Source organism: Mesoplodon mirus (assembly GCF_964341445.2).
Source record: "Mesoplodon mirus genome assembly, chromosome: X".
Taxonomy (NCBI): Eukaryota; Metazoa; Chordata; class Mammalia; order Artiodactyla; family Ziphiidae; genus Mesoplodon; species Mesoplodon mirus.
Window position 1 is genome coordinate 855831 of NC_138981.1, and position 24529 is coordinate 880359.

The window sequence follows — 24529 nt, forward strand, 5'->3', positions numbered from 1 at the left end:
CGTGTGTGTCATGCTTGACCAGACATAGCGGCCTGCACGACGGTAAACAGGTAGTGTGTCGGGGTCCCTAAGACCACCCTCGGGTTCTATGATTCACTACAAGGACCTGCGGAAATCAGCAAGACCGTTATATTCACAGTTCTGGTTTCATACGGCAAAGGGATACAGACTGAAATCATCAAAGGCAAAAGATGCAAGGAGCAGGGTCCAGGAGGGACTAGGCTTCTCAGTGTCGTCTCCCTGTGGGCTTGTCTGGACAGGGCTTACTTCTCCCAGCCATGATGTCTGCTGACAGGCATGGGGTATTTGTCAATGGGAAAGTTCAGCCAGCCTTGGCGTCTAGGCTTTTTATTGGGGTCGGTCACATAGCACGGAGCGTCCACATGGCTGACCTGAGTTACTCAGCCCCTCCCGAGGTCTGGATATGGCGTGACCCGCAGTCCCATCATAACTCACATTGGAACACAGACCACTGGGCATGACCCAAGGCTCTAGGCAAACAAGGCAGGATGTTCCAAGGTTTCATAGGTGACCTCCTAGGAGCTGGTCAAGGGTCAGACCTTTCTTTGCAGTGGGCAGGGTGTGGACCACCCAGGGCTGCTGAGGTAACTCTTTACTACCCAAGTGTGTTCATTCTGCAGCCACTCAAATCCTGTAAGAATCAGGAACAGGAGTCCTGCCCGGAAGGAAAGCTCAGGAGAACGTCCACTGCTCAGATTTTCAGATGTCTCCCTTGAGGCTGAGCCTTACATCCAACTCCCTGATGGACGCCTCCCTTTCGTGGCTCATCAGGGAAGCCACTTAAACATGGCAGGACTGAGCCTTCCCCCAGCTCCATCCCCTTTGCCAGTACCTCCTCTTTCCCTAACTCTGATCTGTACCAGCATTCCTGCATTTCTGAAGCCCCGAAGCCCCCGTTAGCTTGGGAGACATCATCTCTCCCTCACAGTCAGGATGTACTCCCCATGAAACCCCACCCCCGCTCTTGTCCAACCCCTCATGTGATGGACCCTCCTTGGGGACACCCAGTGCTGCGTTGGTGTCCCCAGCCCCCATGACCCTTCTGTTCAGCCTTGTCCCATCATGAGCTGGAAAGCCACTTCCTACCCACTCTGGCTGGTTTTAAATCCCTGGGATACTCAGGAACGTTCTGATGAACTGAATTGAACGGAACTGGGTTGGTTGTGAATGTGAGCAAGGGGGTGTCCTCCACCAAAGACATGAAGCCCCACCATGGTGGCCACTCTGTGAAGACCTGGTGAACTATCTGGTCCAACTCTTAGGAGGATGACCTTCTCCACGTCAATGATGAAAATGGGCAGTGACACGAGAGGCCCACCTGGCAGCTGGTCTGGGCAACCTCATGGGCCACCTGCTTGGACTTTAGGGAAGGTGACCTTCTCTGTATCTACGGTGAAGGGGGCAACTCCACCACGAAGGTTTCCCAATTCCTTGTAATGAGAAACACCACAGACGGGGGAGGAAATCAAGGAGGAAAAAAAAAAAGGAAGATATTGAGCTGAAACGTTCTTGTCGTGCAATCTGGGCACTTGCTTTCGGACGAGGAAGAGACTGAGTTATCAGATCGGCCAGATGTGGGAGCTTCAGGCAGCAGCATGGAGGAACACAGGTTGGCAGGGGCGAGCGTGGTACGGTGGGGTAGTCCGGCCCCCTTGATCCTGGGGTCCTCCAAAGTGCCAAGTCACTAGGGGACCTTTTCCTGCTTCTGTTGCTGCTCCGGGCAGCTGGCGCTCCAGGTGGGTGAGAACTTGAGGGTGGGCAATAAAAGCTTCTGGGTGAATGGCACCCAGGTGAAGATGGTTACCGGTGATGGGTACGTCTCGTAGCACGTGAAGCTGCATTTTAAGATCTGAATGAGTCCCGGGGAGTGAGCCAGCTTGCAGTGGGAGTTTGTGGAGTTCCCCGCACAAGCCTGTGCCTGGGACGCGGCTTGGATTTAGTCCAAAGGCTCGGGTGGGACGCCTTCGTGAAGCTGTGTGTCCTGCGGAGCGGGTAGCCTGGCCAGGTTACAGGTGCTGTTGAAGAGGGTGGCGTTGCATTCTGTGTCTGTGTGTTGCCCGATCACAGTGGTGCGTGGTACCCCCAGAGCCACAGCGAGATCAAAACGCCAGCTTGTGCAGGGGTCACCCATGGACCCACGCCCCTGTAAGGCGTTTCCTGTGTGCCTCGAATGTGAGAGAGGTTGTTCTGAGACAAGGTCTTTCCAGCTGACATCTGTGGAAAGCTGAAATCTTTAAAAGAGGAAAGAAAACCCAGCCTGGTGAAAACCAAAAGAAGTGGGAAAGTGGGTACAAAAGGCAAAATATGGCATGATTCCATTTATAGGAAACAACCAGAACGGGCAAATCCACAGAGACAGAAAGTGGGTTCATGGTGTCCGGGGGCTGGGGGAGGGGGATGGGGAGTGACAGCTCATGGGGTCGGGGTCTCCTCTTGGAGGGATGAGAAGGTTCTGGAACCAGATAGAGGTGGTGGGATATACAACATTGCGAATGTGTTAAGTGCTGCTGAGCTGTACGCTTTCAAAGGGCAAATTTTATACCATGTGAATTTTGCCTCGACTTTAAAAAAAATCAAGGCAACAAATAAAGTAAAAGAATGAGATTTCACTGGGCGGCTTTGGTCTTCCAGCCACTTCTGTGCGGGTACCAGGAGCCGCCTCATAGGACGGGGGTGAGAATTAAACCAGGTTATGTCTGAACATGATACATCATAGCACTGATTATCTCACACTCTGCGAGAATTGTCCTCTGGAGGTTTCTCAGCATCCTCGACCAAGAGCCGGGGGCTGCGATGAACTGACGATTGCAAGCAGCAACCTTTGGGTGGGTTTCTGTGTCCCTTTGTGGTGTGCGAGAACTCGGTTTTTTTTTTTTAAGTCAAGTTTACAGAAGTTTCTGGTTTTGCCCCATCATAATGAGCAAGAAGCCAAGGGAGTTTCAGTTGAGAGGAAGCTGAATGGGGAACCGGGCTGTAGGCTGTCGATCAGTCTAAGATAGTGTGTATCCTTGGGTGCCCGCTGCGTGTCCACCCCCCTCCCCAAGGCAGGGACGAAGCGAGACACTGAGGAGGAGAAAAGTGCACCCAGGAAGCTGATGGGACGGAGGGTCCGGTGATGAACGCAGGTGCTGTAACCACTGAGGACTAAGATGTTTGGACTGTGGCCCTTCCGCGGCCCATCCCCCGTCCTGTTAAGTGAAGCTCAGCTCAGACTGCAAGGGCATTGCACAAATTGCGGATGTGAAAATCAAGGCAAGGCAAGAGTCGCTGTGGGCGTGCACTGACCCAGGAAGGTCCTCTCCCAGAGCCTCTGGGGTGCAGCTGGAGGGTGCCCTGGCCCCAGCACAGAGGATCGGGGACAAGACCCAGATGAAAGCTGGGTGGTCCAGGGTCCCGTTCGCAGGTGGAGGAAGCTGGGTGCTTTCCCACCGTGGGAGGAGGGCAGGAGATGTCAGTCAGGTGGGGAAGTTGGAACAGGTCTGGTCTGTGGCTTTTATTTCCTCTCTGATAGCAAGTGAGGTCCCAGGGGGCGGGGTGGGGGGAGTTGGGGGCAGGAATCTGAGGCTGGGTGCTTGTCTCCAGGTGTGCGGTGGCCCAGGTGTGCACACCTGAAAAAGGGAGTGGGTGGGGTCCTCCACTGTTGGGATCCATCCAGGAGGAGATGGTGAAGGTTCAGGGAATCTACTTCCTTTCTCCCTCCCTCCCTCCCTCCTCCCTTTCCGGCTCCAATAGATGAGCCAGTCCAGCCTTCGACAGAGGAGGTGGGATAGGAGGCGCGTTCATGGAAACAGCGAATTAAACGTAGGAGGTGCTGGCGGCTTCTTAGCAGAGGCAGCTGGGGTGTGAGGAGAGGGTGTCCGGTGCTTGTGGAGCATCAGCAGGCTTGGGACACTCATGAACACGTCTCCGAGAGGGGGTGTCCAGGTGATCACAGGCCAGGGAGACTGCATGTATGAAGGCAGCTGGGGTGCAGGGGAGGGTCTTTGCTGGTGGAGATGGCTCACGGAAGTCGGGAGGCCCCCCTTGTACAATAGATGCCAAAGTCACCCAGGGTGACACAGGCAAAGAGTGCAATGCCACTCTTTGGCACACAGGCCGCTTAGTTGCTCCGCGGCATGTGGGATCTTCCTGGACCAGGGCTCGAACCCATGTCCCCCGCATTGGCGGGCGGATTCTTAACCACTGCACCACCAGGGAAGCCCCCCAAAGCATCTTATAATCACTGTGATGTGGTAGCCGTGGCTTCATGGGTCACCTGAGCCACGAATTCCACGTCCTGATCCCCGTATGGTCGACAGAAAACGTCCCCCAAAACACCTATGTCCTAATCCCTAGAAACTTTGGCTATGTTACCTTACATGACAGACAGGACTAAGTGCAAAGTACTGAGATGGGGGATTATTCTGGATTATCTGGTTGAGCTCAGTGTCATCACAAGTGTCCTTATAAGAGAGAGGCAGTGCTGTGATGATGAAGAGGCTGGACTAATGCACTTTGAAGATGGAGGGGGACCATGCACCCAGGAAGGAGGTGGCTTCCGGAAGCTGGAAAAGGCAAGGCAACACGTTACCCTGTGGAGTTTTCACAGGGAAGCAGCTCTCTGCCAATTCCTTGATTTTACCCCAAAGGGACCCTGTCAGACTTCTGATCTCCAGCACTGCAAGAGATTAAGTGTGGAGTTTTTCAAATGCCAAGTCTGGGGCTTCCCTGGCGGTGCAGTGGTTAAGAATCTGCCCACCAATGCAGGGGATGCGGGTTCAAGCCCTGGTCCGGGAAGATCCCACATGCCGCGGAGCAACTAAGCAGCCTGTGCGCCACAACTACTGAGCCCGCGCTCTAGAGCCCATGCACCACAACTCCTGAAGCCCGCGCACCTAGAGCCCGAGCTCCGCCACAAGAGAAGCCACAGCAGTGAGAAGCCCGTGCACCACAATGAAGAGTAGCCCCTGCTCGCTGCAACCAGAGAAAGCCCGCATGCAGCAACGAAGACCCAACGTAGCCAAAAATAAATAATATAAATAAAAATAAATTTATAAAAAAATTAAAAAATAAAATGCCAAGTGTGTGGGAATTTGCTACAGGAGCACAAGAAAAGTAACAGAGGCCACAGTTTTCTTGGCGAGCAGGAAAATCTCCCCAGTTTCCACGCTCTGTGGGGAACTGTACATCCACGTCAGGCTCAGCCCCTACAAACTCATGACATCTGTCTGATTGTGTGTCTGTCCTTCTGCTCATTTATCAACTTCCCTCATCGGGTGTGAATAATGAAGGGATCAAACTGTGAAGTCTCCTAGCATAAAGATAATATAAATAAGGGACAGGATGTCCTTAAGTATCAATATTATTTATAAAATTGTTCATATTCATACAAACATGACTTATTTCTCTATAATTCACATTATATATACAATTTTATATGAAGATATATATTATAAATGAAGAGATAGATTTTATAATTAATACATAGGGGAATTATATAATAATGTATATATGTATATAAATGGCTCATAGTTTCTTTACATAGACCATCCCTGCTATTCTGTTCCCAACTTCAGCAGCTGCTCCAGGGGCTATACCTGCTTTTAGCACAGTCTGCTCTGGAGAAATAGTCCACTCAATTTGTAAAATGTGTATCCAGTGCCCTGATACCCATATGCTGGGGACGCATTTCTGGGGATAGAGAAACAGCTATGGCCAGGGGCTTACAGTCTCTCAGGGCAGAGAGAAAGACACAGCACAGACGGGTTCCCATCCACAGACTCTGATAACCACGCTGGAGACTCAGGGTTTGGGTTTCCCCAAATGCACTGCATGGAGCGACCCTCATCCTCAGGCTCTGGAGAAAGGATGCTGAAGGGTCAGGTGGAGGGTCTCCCAAGGATCTCCCACTGCATGAAGGAGCCCCAGCCTCAGGCGTGGTACATGGCCTTTCATTGCCTTTGACTTGGGAGTTATCCCCCCACCCCCCCACCCCTGCCACCAGGTTACAGACCAGGCAGGTGGGCAGCTTGCTCAAAGTGATTCAGAGGGTAACTGGGAAGACTGGACCTGGTGCTCAGGCTTGAGGACAGGCTCTTGGTTCTGGGGCCACCTCTGAGGCTTACTGAAGCCTGAGGACCCTCTGTCGCCAACAGTGACCCAGGCTGGCCAGGTCACCATGCTGACTATCACCCTGGAGAGAGTCCTGTGTTTTTTCCCTGGACATCCCCCCAGGGAAACATCACTGGTCTCCATGTCCAGACCCCCATGAAAGCTGATTTTCTCTTCCCCCAGCACTTCCACATCCTTCGGGCAGCCCCATGTGTGCCCTGGCGATGGCCATTCTGCTCTCCACGCTGCTGGTCCCCTCACTCCTCCTGACCCAGGAGCACTGGGATAAACGTATGAATGTGCTTGACCTCTTCCTGTTGCTCCCATTCCCACGACCCTGGGTTCTGGGGGACACATCCCAATGCCTGCATCTAATTTCATTTTATCCTCATATGCAACGGTCAACCAGCATCACGCCTCCTGTTGTGTTCCCCCCCCTTCTGGGGATGTGAATTCTCCCCCACCCATTCTGCAGACACAGGTGATGGTGGCCGACTCCCTTTACTATGGCAGGATCTGAATAAATAGCCTTTGCTGCTTCCTGCTCTGTTGACATCTCCCCTTGTAGAAAGGGCAGGAAGGAGAGGTGGGAAAGGGGTAGGGGGTGATGAGGATGTGAGAGGGGTAGGGGGACAGTGATTCCCAGCCCTGATCTCTGCTCACAAGATGGGAGACGCCTTGGTTAAGGGAGAATGGAGACGCGAGAAGAGTAGTTTCTGACTCCTGAGGCTGTATGTTTCAGATCTTCCAACCGTGGAACAGAACTCCAGTCTAAATGTGAAGTTTGACCCAAAGACGACAAAATTAACTTGGGACTGCCAGGAAAACGCTACCTACGGGGAATGTGTGTTGATTCACAAGGAGAAGGGTCAGATTAAAAAAAAGGTAAGATGGATTGGGTGTGCTCAATCACTGGTCTTTGTAGAGCTCTCGTCAAGCAGGACAAATAAGAAACATACGCCTGACATTGGGACACATCACAGACTCACGGTTCCAAGTGTACCAGCAAAGTGTTGCTCGTGTCCAACATGTGTCCAGAGGGCTGATTCCCTGAGAGAACCCCATTCCTCCCTCAGGCATCCCTATTCCAATTAACCTGGGGGCTCCTGGCTGCTTGCAATGGCAGCCTTTTGCTCAGTTAGTCCATCTGCAAGTCTTAATCCTGAGAGAGAAATAGCATTAGCTCTGCCTGTTCAATGGAAATAAAGTAAACAGACTGACTTGGATACAATGTAAACATGACACCTGTGAGAGAACGGTGGGTATGAGATAGGACAAGAAAAGTCAATCCCATAAAAGAGAGTGTGAAGTTCCCATACAGTTTAAAGGGATGAGGGCTCTCATATTAAAAGGTGAGCTCTGGGACTTCCCTGGTGGCACAGAGGTTAAGAATCCGCCTGCCAATGCAGGAGACATGGGTTCGATCCCTGGTCCAGGAAGATCCCACATGCCGCAGAGCAACTAAGCCCATGCACCACAACTACTGAGCCTGAATGCCACAACTGCTGAAGCCCTCGCACCTAGGGCCTGTGCTCCACAACAAGAGAAGCCACCGCCATGAGAAGCCCGCACACCGCAACGAAGAGGAGCCCCCGCTCACCGCAACTAGAGAAAAGCCTGCGCGCAGCAACGAACACCAAACGCGGCCAAACATAAATAAATAAAATAAATAAATTTATTTTTTTTAAAAAAAGGTGAGCTCTATTCTGACCTTCTGAACGCTGCTAGGTGGTGTCTTCCCAAAGAAGGTACCTGGGGGAGATGTCACAGAGGGAGGTGGATGTCATCACAGGGTCAGGGTAGGAGCAAACAACATCAGGATGTAACGAAAGAAGACTGGTTCTTAATTCACTGACTGATGACATCTTTTCAGGTCAAAGACAACGAATGTCAGTGCACCTTTCAGGACTGTTCTCTCCATGGGGGAGTCACGCTCACTGTCGAAGTAAATATCAACCAAAGACGAATTTCAGAAACACTGGTCTACCTGAACCCAGGTAGGGAAAACATGGTGGTGATTCTTCTCCTCCCCACATGAGCATCAGGGTACATTCCCCCACTTTTTTCTGCTCTATGGAGATAGAATTGACACATAGGAATTGCATATATTTAAGATGTACATTTGGTGTTTTGTGTTTTTTTAAATCTTTTTGGCCATGCTGTGCAGCTTGTGGGATCTTAGTTCCCAAACCAGGGATTGAACGTGGGCCCTCAGCAGTGAGAGTACACAGTCCTAACCACTGGACCCCCAGGGAAGTCCCACATTTGGTGTTTTGATGTATGTATACTTTGTGAAATGATTACCACAATTGAGCTATTAACGTATCCATCCTGTCACATAGGTTTTTTTGTTTGTTTCTTTGTTTTTTTGTGGTGAGAACCCTGGAGATCTACTCTCTTAGTGAATTTCAAGTGAACAATCCAGTATTTTAACTATAGTCACTATGTTGTACGTTAGATCACTGGAACTTACTCACCTTATAGCTGGATATTTGTACCTTTTGATGAACATCTCCCCATTTTCCCCACCCTCCCCAGCGCCTGGAACCCCCATTCTATTCTGTGTTTCTATGAGTTTTCTTTAGATTCCACATATAAGTGAATCATATAGTATTTGTCTCTCTCTGTCTGACTTATTTCACTTAGCATAATACCCCCCAGGTCCATCCATGTTGTTGCAAATGGCAGAATTTCCTCCCTTTCATGGCTGAATAATATTCCTGTGTGTGTGTGTGTGTGTGTGTGTGTGTGTGTATCACATCTTCTTTATTCATTCATCTGTCCACACAAACACTTAGTTTATTTCCATATCTTGGCTTCTGTGAATAATTCTGCAGTGAACATGGGGGTGCAGATATCTCTTTGAGATCCAGATTTTATTTCCATGGAATATACACTCATAAAAAGGATCGCTGGATCATATGGTAATCCCACTTTTAATTTTGGGGGGAATCGCCACACTGTTTCCCATAGTGGCTGCACCAATTTACATCCCCACCAACAGGGCACGAGGGTTCCCTTTTATCCACATCCTTGCCAACACTCGTTATTTCTTGTCTTTTTGATGAGAGCCATTCTGACAGGTGTGAGGTGATACCTCATTGTGGTTTTAATTTGCATTTCCCTGACAATTAGTGATGTTGAGCATCTTTTTAGGTACCTGTTGTACATTTGGATGTCTTCTTTGGAAAAACGTCTATTCAGATCCTTTGACTGTTTTTTAATCCGATTATTTGTTTTTTAAAAATTTGGTTTTTGCTATTGGGTTGCTTGAACTCTTTATATATTTTGGATATTAACTCCTTATCAGATACATATGGTTTGCAAATACTTTCTCCCATTGCATAGGCTGGCTTTCTGCTGTGTTGGTTGTTTCCTTTGCTGTGCAGAAGTGTTTAGTTTGATCCAATTCTAGTTTTCTACTTTTGTTTTTGTTGCCTCTGCTTTTGGTGTTAAATCCAAAAAATCATTGCCAGGACCAATGTCAAGATGTTCTTTCCCTATGTTTTCTTCTAGGAGTTTTACAGGTTCAGATCTTATATTTAAGTCTTTAATCCATTTTGACTTGATTTCTGTATGTGGTGTGGGATAAGGAACCAATTTCATTCTTCTGCATTTGGATATGCAGTTGTCCCATCATCATTTAGTAAAGACACTAATCCTTTCTCCCTGGTGTGTTCTTGGCAGGTTTATCAAATATCAGTACACCATAAGTGTGGGGATTTATTTCTGGGCTCTCTAATCTGTTTCAGTTATCTCTATGTCTACATTTATGCCATCATAGTACAGTTTTAATTACTGTACCTTTGTAATATATCTTGGGATCAGGCAACATGAGGCTTCCAGCTTTGTTCTTCTTGCTCAACATGGTTTTCACTATTTGGAGTCTTGTGGTTCCATACGAATTTTAGGACTGCTTTTTCTTTTTCTTTAAAGAATGTCATTGGGTTTTGTTTTGTTTTGTTTTTTGCAGTACGTGGGCCTCTCACTGCTGTGGCCTCTCCCGCTGCGGAGCACAGGCTCTGGACGCGCAGGCCCAGCGGCCATGGCTCATGGGCCCAGCCGCTCTGCAGCATGTGGGATCTTCCCAGACCAGGACACGAACCCGCGTCCCCTGCACCGGCAGGCGGACTCTCAACCACTGCACCACCAGGGAAGCCTATCATTAGGGTTTTGATAGGGGTCACATTGATCTATAGATCACTTTGGGTAGTATGGACATTTTAACACTATTAATTCTTTCAGTCCATTAACACAGGGTGTCTTTCCATTTATCTGTGTCTTTTTTCATTTCCCTCATCAATGTCTTGTAACATAGAACTTACAAGCCTTTCACCTCCTTGGTTAAGTGTATTCCTAGGTACATTACTCTTTTTGTTGCTATTGTAAATGAGATTTTTTTTTCTTAATTTCTGTTTCAGCTATGTCATTGTTACTGTGTGGAAATGCCACTGATTTGTGTATGTTGATATTGTATCCTGCAACTTTACTAAATGTATTAGTTTCAATAATTTTTTTGTTTAGTCTTAGGGTTTTCTACGTATATGATCATATCATCTGCAAACAGAGATCATCTTACTTCTTTCTTTCTGATTTGAATAACTTTATTTCTTTTTCTTGTCTAATTGCTCTGGCTAGGACTTCAGGTACTATGTTAAATAGGAGTGTTGAGAGTGGGCATCCTTGTACAGTATCTTAGAGGAAACGCTTTCAGTTTTTCTCAATTGAGTATGACATTAGCTGTGGGATTTTCATATTTGGCCTTCACTGTGCTGAAGTAAATCCTTTTTATACCTATTTTGTTGAGAGTTTTTATCCTGAATGGATGTTGAATTTTGTCAGACACTTTTTCTGTATCTATTGAGATGATTATGTGGTTTATCACTTTCACTCTGTTAATGTGGTTCATCACGTTGATTGATTTGCATATGTTGAATCATTCTTACATCCCAGGGATAAATTTGACTTTTAACATGCTGTTGGATATGGTTTGATAACATTTTGTTGGGGATTTTTACATCTATGATTATTAGGGATATTGGCCTGTAATTTTCTTTTCTTGTGTCTTTTTCTGGCTTTGGTATCAGAGTGATGAGTGATGCTGACCTCAGAAAATGAGTTTAGAGGTGTTCCCTCTTCTTCTCTTTTTGGGAAGAGTTTGAGAAGAATTGGTATTGATTCTTCTTTGAACCATGAAGCCATCCGGTCCATCCCCCTTTAAACTCCACGTACAAATTATTTTGTTTCTGTCTCTTCCCAGGTGCGGAGGGCACAGCTGCCCAAAACTTCTCCTGTCTTATCTACAATGCGGATTTCATGAACTGCACCTGGGCCAAGGGCCAAGCAGCGCCCAATGACGTTCAATATTTTTTGTATATAAGAGACTCAAAGTAAGTGTTGACCTCATGTAGACAACCCTGAGAAATACAGTGAAGAAAGAAATATGCCCTGATTATCCTCTGAACACTTTGGAATCTTACAGGAAAAAAATCGAAAGAGAATGTCCTTGTTACCTAAAAGACTCGGGAACCCATGTGGGATGTCACCTCCAAGACCTCTCGGGATTAACTTCGTACAGTTACTTCCTGGTTAACGGTACCAGCCAAGAAACAGGAATCCAGTTCTTCGATTCGGTTTTGTTGTTAAAAGAAATAGGTGAGAGCAACCACCTGTGATTTAACCACTGCCTAGTAGGTCCGATAGAATTTGCATTGAAATCTGCATAAGTTTCCTGGAGATGCTGTAACAAATGACTACAAACTGGGAGGCTTAAAACAATGGAAATGTATTCTCTTGCAGTTCTGGAGGCCAGAAATCCAAAATCAAGGCATTGACAGGGTTAGTTCCTTCTGGACTGTCTGAAAGAAATTCTGCTCCCATGCCTCTTTCCTAGCTTCTGGTGATGGCCAGGAGTCCTTGGCTTATGGATGCATCATTTTAATCTCTGTTCACATGTCCATCTTCCTGGTATATCACAAATCTCCCTTCCTTCCTTTTATACAGACACCAGTCATTGGATTTAGAGCTCACCTTATTCAGAATGACCTCATCTCAAGATTCTTAATTACTCAATCAAACATGTCCACAAATTAGAGAGACAACCACCCGAGAAGAGCAGACATGGTAGCTCCACACCCTTTGCCCATGCCTTGCCCTATGCATCTCTTCTGTCTGTCTGCTCCTGAGTTATGTCCTTTTATCGTAAAACAGTGATCTAGTAAGTAAAATGTTTCCTGAGTTCTGTGAGCTTCTCTTGCAAATTAATCAAACCCATGGAGGAGGTCAGGGGAATCTTTGATCTATAGCAGGTCAGTTGGAAGCACAGGTGATGACCTGGATTTGGGATTGACATCTGAAGTGGGAGGGCTGAGCCCTTCACCTGTGGAATCTGACGCTACCTCCAGGTAGATAGTGTCAGAATTGAGTTGAATTGTAGGACACCCAGCTGGTGTCAGAGAATTGCTTGGTGGTGTTGGGGGTCAGAGGGAAGTCCCACACATCAGAACTGGGTGCAGAATCCTAAGTCCAGATCACAATGATAGGCCCAAAGAGTTATATCCCTTACTTTGTTCTGAGCTGGAAAATCCAGTGTAAGTATCTTAGGGATAGAGCATCTCATCTCTAAAGTTAAAGACGATCAGATCTACTCAATGTGGATGTGGAGTCCATGAGATTCACAGTCACAAGAGAAGCTTCACACAGCCAAGCTGTCCAAACAGACCTTCAAAGGGTCCCACAACAGAATTGAGTCTCAGCTTTTAGAATGGAACAGACGCCCATCAAAATGCAGTCAGATACAGAACTTCCATCCTGTTGATTGCTGGCATGCACCGTCATGGGGTCACTGTTTGGATATCTGTTCAACGATGAAGGCCACTAAAGTTCCTTGACCTTTTCAAACATGCATCAACTCCCCCATTTGGAAACCATAACTTTGCTAGCTCCATGTGGACCCGATTCCTCCAAGCCCCCATCTTTCCCTCCTTCCCTCCCTTTGGGTAACCTGCTACAAGGACAAGTGTACACCCAGTTGAATCTACCCAGATGCCACCTCCTCTTTCTCTCCTTAGGATCTGACAGTCCAAGCCCCTCCACCCATCCTGGACCACTGTGAATTCACGTCTTCTTCTTCTTTTTTTTGCCAGCTCTTTCTCTTCTTTCTACCGCTCTGCTGCAGGCTGGTCTCTTGAAGATACTCCCGTATGCCAAACAATGTCTTCTCTTGAATGCCAGCCTCCTCCTTCTACCTGCAGGCTCCCTGACCCCATAAGATAGTCCAGGCCTCTTAAGGCTAAAAACATCTCAAACCAGCCTCTCTCCTGCCCTCCAAACCTATCACCACCTACCTCCTCAGGTCTTCTTTTTTAAAAATTTTATTTATTTTTGGCTGTGTTGGGTCTTCATGGCTGCACGTGGGCTTTCTCTAGTTGTGAGGGTTACTCTTTGTTATGGTGCAGGGGCTTCTCATTGTGGTGGCTTCTCTTGTCGTGGAGCACACGCTCTAGGCACGAGGTCTTCAGTAGTTGTGGCGCATGGGCTTCAGTAGTTGTGGTGCATGGGCTTCAGTAGTTGTGGCTCACAGGCTTTAGAGCACAGGCTCAGTAATTGTGGCTCATGGGCTTAGTTGCTCTGTGGCATGTGGGATCTTCCCAGACCAGGGCTCGAACCCATGTCCCCTGCATCAGCAGGTGGATTCTTAACCACTGCACCACCAAGGAAGTCTCCCCAGGTCTTCTTGAACCCAAACTTCCTCCCTTCTGCACATGGCGGCCTGATGATTGATCATCTTCCCCAAGAGCCAACACTCAGACCCACCCTTGCCTCCCAGTGACCTTGGTGAGCTACCATCAATGTTGGGAAGGCAGAACTGGGTCTCCTCTCTGTGGTCCAGGGGAAGCATTCTGGATTAGAGGTGTCTGCTGGGTTCTCATTACAGAGCAATACAACCCACCCACCAATATCACCGTGCACTGCAACGAATCACACTGCTTCATCCGGTGGGAAAAGCCCAGGACCCGAAAAACACTGTCCATCAGGGAGTTCCAGTACCAGCTGGACATCCAGAGACAGGTGAGTGGACACTGCTACAAGCAGGGCACCATGCCTCAAGAAGCTTGGCAGCCACCCCCATGACCCACCGTGAGAATGTGGGGTACATGAGGTGGGCTCAGAATGGGTGAACATCTGGGAAAATTCAGGGTCTGCTCCAAGCCCACCTGCACCCAGTGCAGACAAGGAGGAACCCTCTCCCTATGTCCACCTGGACCCAGTGCAGACAAGGAGGAACCTCTGCTCCAAGCCCACTTGAATTCTTATTAGTATCCATTTCCAGCTGAGGTTCTAGAAGGAGCCATGAACAGGGGCACCCTCCCTCCTGTGGACATGCTCCATCCTTCTATGTGGAGTCCACTGTAGGTTAGGGGGGACAAAAGGAGCTCAACCCTTTGTTGGGCCCTGACTGTTTCGGTTTTTCCTGACTGCACTCAAAGGGAGAGATTGGATGATAACTATGAAAAACCTTCAAAATGGAGAGAAATAAACATTCTATTTTGGTTTGGGTTTTTTTTTTCTAGAGTAATACCGGAAGCGGTAGAAATCAACTGGTGAGTTACAACTCTGACCCAAAATATCACCCTTGTAGCTTAAGTGTACAATGTTGGGCAATGGACACATGCCAACTGCAAACTTGGTCCAGTGGTGGCCAGGATGGGGATGGGGTAAAAACCAGAGGATGGAGGTTCCCTAGAGTACCGTCCAGTCAGTGATATAGGGGCACCCCCCAGTAGCCCCCTGGATGGGGTCTCCCTCTTCTATCCATGTTGGTCAAGGAAATATTCCTTGGAGTGTCAAGGAGATGATGTCTTCTTCCAAAATTCCTCTCGAGGTTGATCATCAAAGTACTTTTTGTTGATCTTTTCTAAGTTTCACCATCACTCTGACCTCAGTGTCCTCCTCTGTCTGATGAGGAAGTTGAACTTGGTCCTCTTAACATCCTTTACAGGGGCATTATCCATCCATGGGTTGGTTCATACTCACTGTAGCTCTTGAATCATTTCTGCCTCTATACTTACGATCCTAGCAACCCCAGGAGTGGTTACTCGGAAAATGGCAGAATCACTCATTGTCATTATCCCCTTAAGCATTCCTCCCAAGTTCTCAGGACGTAAAATACCACATTCATGTCCAAATTGGGAGAGTGTGGCTTTGAATCTTTCTCTTCAGTTGGGCAACTGAAAAGACACCCGCACTTTGTTTCTCAACACAGGCAACAACTCTGTCTAACTTTCTGTTTTCTCCAAAGATTGTGGTGTCCGGTGACTCGGGGAATAAATACAGCTTTCCGAGACCAGGGTTCAGAGCCAAACATACTGTGAAGATCAGGACAGCAGATGCCCGGAAAGCCCACTGGGGTGCCTGGAGTCAGCCAGCTGAGTTTGGTACGTGTCCAAAGATCATCACTGGACAGATCCTGGCATCCTGAATTCATCTCTGAGCCATTCTGGGAGGGGTTCCTGTCCACCGGCCCCTGCAACACTGTTCCCCTGGCAACAGCAAGGGCTCGTGAGAGGGACCCTTTAAGAATAACTAAGAGCCTTCCTAAGCCTCCGCCCCACCAGGAAATGACCCATCCCTCCTGGTCACGCCAGACAGCTATCACGGTCCACCTCTGGTCAGGATACAGCTCACATCCAAACTGGCTCCGTTTCTTTCTAATCGGGGGAGGGCTAGCGTGACAGATTTTTTTTTTTTTTTTTTTTTTTTTTGGTGTGTGTGTGTGTGATACGCGGGCCTCTCACTGTTGTGGCCTCTCCCGTTGTGGAGCACAGGCTCCGGACGCGCAGGCTCAGCGGCCATGACTCACGGGCCCAGCCGCTCCGCGGCATGTGGGATCTTCCCGGACTGGGGCACGAACCCGTGTCCCCTGCATCGGCAGGCGGACTCCCAACCACTGCACCACCAGGGAAGCCCTAGCCTGACAGATTTTACTGCCTTCCTCCTTCTAACTTTGATTAGTTGGCAAGAATATAATGGTTTGGCCCTAAAGCCAATCTGATACTTAAGAGTCTACCTTCCCTTACATGCAGTCTCAAACACCTTCAGTGTTTTAGCAAGCATAGCATGCATACGTTGGTTTTGTTTTTTTCTGATCCAAGATCAATGCCTTTGATACCTGCCGGTGTAGAATTTATGAAATGAAATAAGGATTCAGCAATATTTCATAAGCTGGAAGGGAGAGCTGAGTACAATAAGGAATTGATTTGCCATCTTGCATTTGTCAGTGGGTTCTTAGCCGTGACACCAAAAGCAGGAAAGATAAAAGAAAAAAATAGGTAAACCGGACTTCATCAAAAATGAAAACTCTTGTGCATCAAAGGACACGCTCAAGACAGTGAAAAGACAACCCATGAAAGGGGAGAAAATATTTCAAATCATTTGAGTAGGGCCAAGCCTCCAAAGCATAAAAAGTATTCTGAGAAACCAAGAACAAAAACACTGACAACCCACTTTAAAAATGGGTTTAAAATATGCCCCCACCACCACCAACAAAATAAGAATAGACAAAAAGAATAGACTTTTCCCGGAATAGAGCTCTAAACAGATTTGGCTGACATCCATGTGACTTTTTTTGGTTTCATTTCCCCTCCAGAGTATGCACTTTTGACAATTAACATATTGCTTTATAAAAATAATGTACCGTAAAGAGCACTTATTCTAAATGACATGCGAAATTAAAGCTTAAGAATAGATGGGACGCAATTTTGTTTAAAACCGCACGCCTGGAAATGTGTATTCATCCTTTTTTGGTCCGTTTTTAAATTGAATTCTCGGTCTTTGGGTTGCTGTGCCTTAAAATCACTTTATGTGTTTTGGACGTGATCCCGGGGTCGTGTTGTCTCACGAACATCTTTTTGTGAAAGTTGCAGGACTGGGTCCTTTCTTTAGATGTCCGTCCTGCTCTGGGCATGTTTCCTCCTCCGTGAGCTAGTGAGGACATAAGCTGGCTGAGTGGTGACCGCTCATGCCCCGGCCCCCGGCATACTTGGCGTGTTCCCCTCTCACTCCCCAGGCTCTGCGGAACCAGAATCCAGCCTGCTGCATGTCTACCTGCTGGTGGTCCTGGGGACCCTTGTCTGTGGCTTGATCGTCAGCTGCCTTTTCAAAAGGTAACCCCAGGTCGTCCTAGGTGGGCATCCCGGTGGTGAGCGGAGGGGGCCGGTGTTTATTCCAAAGGCAGGCCCAGTCGGCTGGCAAAAAAGAGAGGGCAGCCTGCAAACATCCCAGGCAGTCCTAGCAGCCAATTGGCGTGTGGGTTTTCTGGAGGAAAACTTGTCTGGAAAAAGGGAAGGAAGTTGGAGAGATGGAAAAACACACAGGAGAGAAAGAGCTCTGATGCTCCATCCGTCAGTGGCAGGCGGGCTGGCAACCAGCAAGGGTCTTTCCTGCCCCCAGACTCCTGCCGGGCACCCCTCACAGCTCTGCTGTGCTCCGAGTTCTGCCTGCCTTCAGCCCCTGGAGCTTCTGGGGTTCTCAGAATGTCTCTCCTCCTCTGACTTTCATTTCCCCCAGCACAAGTTATTCAGCCCTGGCTCCCAGACCACTGCAATCAGCCTGTCCACGGGCACCTCTGCAGGCATCTTTCCTGTTGTGTGACCCTGGCATCATGCAGGGTCTGTGACCACCGGGCAAATGCTTTGCAATGAACATGCAGACTAAAGTTGCATGCGTATGGCATGACGCACTCTGCAAAGCATGGGGAGATTTTGCACCTGGAGACCCTCCTGCAGGATGTGGGGATGCTGTGGGAGTCCACCTGCGGCCCCTGTCCTGATGCCCCTGTCTTGGTTGGGCGTCCTGTGCTAAATGTCCCCCAGGACCAGGCAAGACACTGGTCTGCCTTGTGAAAGCAACTGAGAGGCACCCCTGTTCCCAGGGACACTGGACCTGGGAGCAAAGGGGCGTTTGGGCAGCCCGGTCACTGGCTGTGGTAACAGGGACAGATCTCATGCTTTACACGGAAGACTTATCTTAAAGGAAAGCTGTGTGAGTTTCCTGTAGCTGCCGGAACCAGTGACCACAAGCCAGAGGCTTAAAACCACAGGCATCCATCCTCCCCCAGTCCTGGGGACCAGACCTCTGAGGTCAAGGTGTCCCAGGGTCACGGTCCCTCCAGGGGCTCCAGGGGAGGGTCCTTCCCGCCTCTTCCAGCTTCTGGGGGCTCCAGGCGTCCCTGGGCTTGTGGCCGCATCCCTCCCGTCTCTGACTCTGTCTTCACGGGGCTTCTCCTCTGTGTCTGTGTCTCTCCTCTTCTGTGTCTTAGAAGGACCCTGTCATTGGATGTGGGGCCACCCTCCTCCAGGGGGACCTCATCTCAGACCCTTCACTGCATCACACCTACAAAGACCCCGTTTCCACATAAATTCCCGCTCCCAGGTTTCAGGGGTCAGGAGTTGAATATATCTTTGGAGGCTACCTTTCAACTCAGTACAACCTCTCCTGATGATGTCACAGGATTGGAGGTACCATTCGTGTGGTGAGAAAGAAAATAAACGCCCCTGTGAACATGCAGCAGGACTAGGGTGCTGCGGGACCATGGAATATGCTGGTTAAAAGATAGCATTGAAAATACGTGACATCCACAGAAGGCGGCCCAATCTGGAACCCGTGGGTTTCAAGGTTGGATAAGCCTCCTGGTCTTTAAACAGCAGAGACCCCAGACTCCTCCAAGCTGCTGGAGACTGAACATGTCCCCCACTCCCATCCCTGGGCCCAAGGGAGTGAGTGAAGGTTCTAGAAAGACCCTCACAGAGTCTATCATTTTCTCCATGGTCTAAGCCTGGAGTTGGTCCTTCTGTGATTCTGAAAGGAAATTGTTCTGAAGAAATGAGCCTGGATGGCGTGTTTGCACGTGACATGACAACGTGTCCCCTTTGGGTGCAGGAAGGAAATTGGACGTCTAGGTCTTCTCTTCACACATTTTTTGTCTCACCAGGTTCCTAGGGACGCACAGGTTATTCCCGCCAATTCCACGGATCAAAGATAAATTGAACGATAACCATCAAATCGACCACGAGGTACATATGGGGTGGGGGGCAAACCAGGATGGAGAAGAGGGAACAGTGACCCCAGAATCTCAACTGTGTCCACCCAAAGGGGTCCACAGGAAGTGGCTGCCATCCCGTGTCCTGCTCCCTGGCCTTCTCAGGGATCAGGGACGGGGGTTTTACCTGCGAGCTGTGTCTGGGGAAATTGGGTGGGGGCAGAGGAGAGACGGAAGATGGGGAAAGAGAAAGAGAGAGGTGGAGGCAGACTGAAAGGGTTCTGACCAGACCTCCGGGAGGGGACAGCTCCAGACAGGATGAAAAAGGACAAGGGACAAGGGACACCCCCATACGTGAGACCGCCCTTGGGTGCACCCATCACGTCTGCCTCTCCGTGGGGCGGGGGCTACGTCTACCGACTCTGCTGTCCAGTGTCTGCTCTGCATATCCCCCAGCTCTCAGCTTGCTCACCCCCTTTCTTGAGCTGGGCATCTCTCCTCTCAGGAGCACCGACCCACACCCTTTCCGGGCCTCTGGGACCTCCAGGGTCCTGCCCACCCCAGGGGGCCAGGATGAGCCACGTCCCACTCCCCCTGAGCTCCGGGTGGCCCTAGCGTGTGTGGTACCCTAGGCTCAGATGTCCCTCCCACAAGCTCATCTGCCAGCTACAAGATCTGACACAGAGAGCCGTCTCCGATTTCTAGCTAAACCCCCCGTGGCCACTGCTCACGGGGCTCCTGACACCTCCATCCTTCTCCCCATCAGATCCTCTGGGAGAAGTTTACACATGATGTGGGAAAAGGTGACAAGGAAGAGGTCTTAGCCGTGGAAGAAGTCACAGAAGCCCCAGCGAATGCGTGAATTCCAGATGTCTGTATCCCCGGGACTTTCTGGAAGTTGTTGGGTTTTTTACAGTTTCTTTTAATGTTTTTTCAATGTTTTGCTTAATTTTTTTGAATGTAGGTTTTTGTTTGTTTGTTTGTTTGTTTGCGGTATGCGGGCCTCTCACTGCTGTGGCCTCTCCCGTTGCAGAGCACAGGCTCCAGACGCGCAGGCTCAGTGGCCATGGCTCACGGGCCCAGCCGCTCCGCGGCATGTGGGATCTTCCCGGACTGGGGCACGAACCCGTGTCCCCTGCATCGGCAGGCGGACCCCCAACCACTGCGCCACCAGAGAAGCCCTGAATGTAGCTTTTTAAAATTGTTTTGAGCATTTTTCTACCTTTCTGTTTTGTTTTGTTTTTTTACTCTAAAAAATAATGTGATGTTTTGCAAAGACGCTTTGTAGTTGGAGGGATGTTTCGAGGCCCGTCGATCCTGACCACGTGATGCGCCTTCCAGCTCCTCCAGGGAAACACCATCCCTTCCTCACAGGAAGGGGTCCGAGCTGCTGCTGGCCGCTGGGGCTGGGATGAGGGCCTGTGCCGCCGCCCGCTTCCACTGGCAGAAGATTTACATCCTCTTTTTTTCTCTACTAGCTGCAGTTTAGAAAGGAATGACTGTCCAGTGGCTGCTCTAACAGGACCACAATTACTGAGTCGACACAGAGGGTGCCTACTTGTTATAGCCTGTAAGCCCTCCTGCCTGCTTATAAGGGATGCTTGTGGATTATGTCACACCCACCTGGGTAATCCAGGACCAAGTCCCCATCTCGAGATCTGGGACTTAGTCACATCTGTAAAGTCCCTTCTGTCAGAAGGCAACATTTTTATAGGGTCCAGGTATTAGGATGTGGACCTCTTTGGGGACATGATTCTGTGCACCACACGGAGATCAGAACCTGAAGGTCCTTGGGGACATTATTCTGTGCACCACACGGAGCCCAAGGAGGGAAGCTTGGTTGAGCGGCTGTGATGGGCGAGCTCAGAGCCGCCCTCACTCCCCCGAATTCGCACCTGACCCCCTGGGCTCTGTGTCCCCTCCCCATACCTGGCCTGTGCATCCCTCCCATCTGATTGGACCCTAAGTCAAAACCAGCTGAGTTACATGCTTTATCATAAACCAGCAAAGTCTGTTTTCAATTCCAGTCTTTGCCTGAGTCCCGTGAGCAGTTTTAGCAAATTATCAACCCTGCGGAGGCGGGTCATGGGAAGCCCTGATTTATAGTCAGTCGGTTGGAAGTCCAGGCTGCCCGGGACTCCCAACTGGGGGTCTGAAGGGAGTAAGGTCTGGAGTCTTGGGGAGCCGGTTGTAGGTGTTGGAAAATGGCCCAGAAGACCGCACACACCCACATGAAAGACACAGCAGCTGAGCATTTTAGGGCACGGATGTCACATCTCAAGAGAAATGAGTTATTTATGTCTGTGAGTCTCTTTCTGCTTTGTATATAAATTCATTTATTTTTTAGATTCCAAAGTGATGATTACCAAAGGAGAAAGGAAGTGGGGGAGGGGATAAATTGAGTTTGGGATTAAGAGATACAAACTACTATACATAAAATTGATAAGCAATGATTTACTTTGTAACACAGGGACAATATTCAATATCTTGTAATAGAGTGGAAAATAATCTGAAAAAAATATATATATATATAACTGAATCACTTTGTCGTACACCTGAAACCAACAAAACATTGTAAGTCAACTAGACTCCCATATAAAATAAACATTAAAAAAGAAACTAAGGTCATTCTAATGGAAAAAAATGAGTTCTTGGACTGATGCCCCAGGCACTAAGCACCTAACGCCCCTGTATCTTTCTGTGGCCCCGGTGGTGATCGGCTCAGGCTGCAGGTGCCTGCCCGTCTCTGCCACCCGGGAGGCCCAGCCTGGACCCTCCTGGTGACTGTGTGGTTTGCACAGTGGTGCCCCTGTGCTCACACGAGGGGTCAGCGGCTGCAGAGGCAGACTTTCAGGAACTTGCAGGCCAGAGCATTGCCCAACAGGATGTGTGAGGCTGGCACAGCTGGGGTGGTGGGACTGGTCCCAGTGACACCAGCCGCCTCCCCGCATCCTCTCCCCGTGGGAGGGCAGAGGGCGAGCATGTGCTTCCTGGGGACCCCTCTCGGGGCAGCTGTGCAGCTGCCTAAGTTGCAGCCTTAAATAGACAGTTGAGGCACTCGGTCAGCAGAGACTGACCTGGCACAGGTTCACACGCCGGGCTCTGTCCTAGGATCACGGGGTACCAAGGGGCACTGGAAGGGGGAGACTGAAGAAAACTCACGCCCCGATGGAGCTCCCCTCCTGCTGAGGCAGCCGACCACTGGACAGCAGGGAAAGCCGTGGACAGCGTGTGAGTGACATGTTCCGGGGGCAGAGGGGAGACGGGGCCGTGTGTGGCCTTGGAGGGGCTGCCAGGGAAGGATCCTAGGAAATGTGGTATCCAAGGAGAGCCATGGCCTGATGGGGAACTCTGAAGCATGTCCCAGGGATGATCTCACTTTGGCATGAACCCTCTCCACGGGGTTCTAAAAGAAGGACTTTCCTTCTTTTGGGCTGGAATTTCAGACAGGAGCTGACGCTGCCATCATGAGTCAGAATTCCTTCTTCTCTGGGAAACCTTGGCGTTTGCTGTTAAGACCGTCGCCTGATTAGATGAGGCCCGCCACCATATGGCGCATCTTCTCTTTACTTCAAGTCAGCTGGTTGTGGACTTGAGTCACACCTAGCAAACACCTTCCCAGCCACCCCCAGGTAAGTGTTTGAATGAGTGGGGCTGTCACCTGGACATCCGGACACACGAACTGACCACCACAGGAATATTTACAGCAGGTGGACACTGCGACATGTCCTCACATGGGGCCGTCCAGGCTCCGGTGGGTCCCTGTGCTCTTCCTGGAGACTGCCCACCAGGAAGATGGACACCTGCCCCCAACAACTGTACCCCCAGCACCTGTCCCCTCCCACAGCATTTGCTCCTGACAAAACCCCAGGGAAAAAAATTGTATGTCCAGGTCCTGAAGCGACCTCCCAGCTCCTGCACGTGACTTCAGAGGCATGAAGTGCCCCTAAATTGGTTCACCCAGGAAAAAAAAAGTCCTGATTTGAAGCATTCGCAGATTCCTGTGGAGTAAAGGTTCCCAGTGCAGCTACCAAGGGCTTGACAGCAGCTCCCAAATCTCCTGGATGGTCAAGGTGGCCTCAGATCCGGTACCAGGGGGCTGCAGCTCACCCCTGCTTCATGAGGAGAAGCACTGCTGACGTTCCCATCCACCTACCCACCTGTAAGATCAAGCACGTGAGCCGGGAAACTCACCTCCCCTTTATTCCTCCAGTGCATCACCCCCTCACTCCCAAGTGCCCCAGGTCCCATCCTATGGGCCATTCCTTCAGGTCAAGACCTGTCATCAGAAAGGAAGTGCCGCCCAGAAGCCTGAGAGACTAGACTGCCCTCCCCAATGACCAGACGTCCGTCTGCCCATCCGAGGGCGAGGGTAGAGGAGGGGATATCTGTGCAGTGGGAGTGTAGCAACAGCATCAGGGCACACACCGGGTTGAGAGGGGACAAAGGAACTCGAAATTGCCTTCCGCTTTGAAAGTTTGCCCTAGAGTGGTCCAGATGGGGGAAAAAAATTCTACGAACAAAAAAAAACAACTTCTGGTAACAGCTATCCAACAGCAAACAGTGGGTACAGGGCCATGCGGAGGACATGGTGAACTAGAGACATTTTATTTTTAGGATTCTTTCTATTCCACTTTTCTTCTCCATTCTTTCTTAACATCTTGACTTCCTGCATTTATGAGCAGATCCATATCAGTCATTACCACTTTAGTATGAATTTGCAAAACGCCTCCCAGACAGGCATATTTTATTCTAAGTCCCCGTTAAAGGAATTTAAATTCAGGGGGACGAGGGACTGGACACATTTTTTGTTGTTGTTCAGGAGATGTTTTCAGTGGCCCCGAAATAACACCATGAGAGTTGGTGAAGTCGTCATCCGGAAGATCAAGAACCCTCACAACCTTCTCTCTCTCTGATTGATTGGTCTCTGCAAAGCCCCCTCCCTGGGTCATGCACACGAAGCGCCCTGATTGTCAAAGGCTCCTGGGAGACTGGTCCAGCTCTGCCCTCTTATGGGGACTTCAAGCTAGAAATCATTTTCACCAAGGCCACACAAACTTAGTCAAGGTGAAGATGCTGGGGCCATGTGAGCAGTGTGTTGCTGTGAGCACCCAGATTTCAACTTATTTAAAACAGAGAATACCTGTCCATACAGGTAAACAGGCAGACCTTGGAGGTGCTGTGGATTTGGTACCAGACCATCGCAATAAATCGAGTAGTTCCATAAAGTAAGTCACTTGAATTTTTTGGTTTCCCAGTATATTCCCCTGTATGTATACACCACATCTCCTTCAACCAATCATCTGGTGATGATGCCGCATTTTATTTTATTTTATTTTTTAAAATTTTATTGGCCATACTGCATGGCATGTGGGATCT

The 24529-nt window shown here is 49.3% G+C and overlaps 1 protein-coding gene across 3 annotated transcripts; it reads left to right on the forward strand.

Moving 5' to 3' along the window:
• Nucleotides 1-1571: 1571 nt before the first annotated feature.
• On the forward strand, nucleotides 1572-21751 carry CSF2RA (colony stimulating factor 2 receptor subunit alpha; the record flags this gene model as incomplete). 3 transcript variants are annotated; one of them, XM_082609768.1, is made up of 12 exons in its annotated part: nucleotides 1594-1630; nucleotides 6295-6402; nucleotides 6854-6996; nucleotides 7985-8108; nucleotides 11372-11501; nucleotides 11594-11766; nucleotides 14048-14181; nucleotides 14685-14714; nucleotides 15413-15548; nucleotides 17180-17276; nucleotides 19103-19184; nucleotides 19917-21751. In XM_082609768.1, 12 exons carry the CDS (start codon nucleotides 1594-1596, stop codon nucleotides 20010-20012), a joined length of 1290 nt encoding a protein of 429 aa, XP_082465894.1. In that variant the 3' UTR covers nucleotides 20013-21751. The 3 variants fall into 3 exon arrangements, with proteins under 3 accessions (XP_082465896.1, XP_082465894.1, XP_082465895.1); XM_082609769.1 differs by having other exon boundaries at nucleotides 1628-1757; XM_082609770.1 differs by lacking the exon at nucleotides 6295-6402 and having other exon boundaries at nucleotides 1572-1630.
• Nucleotides 21752-24529: the final 2778 nt, after the last annotated feature.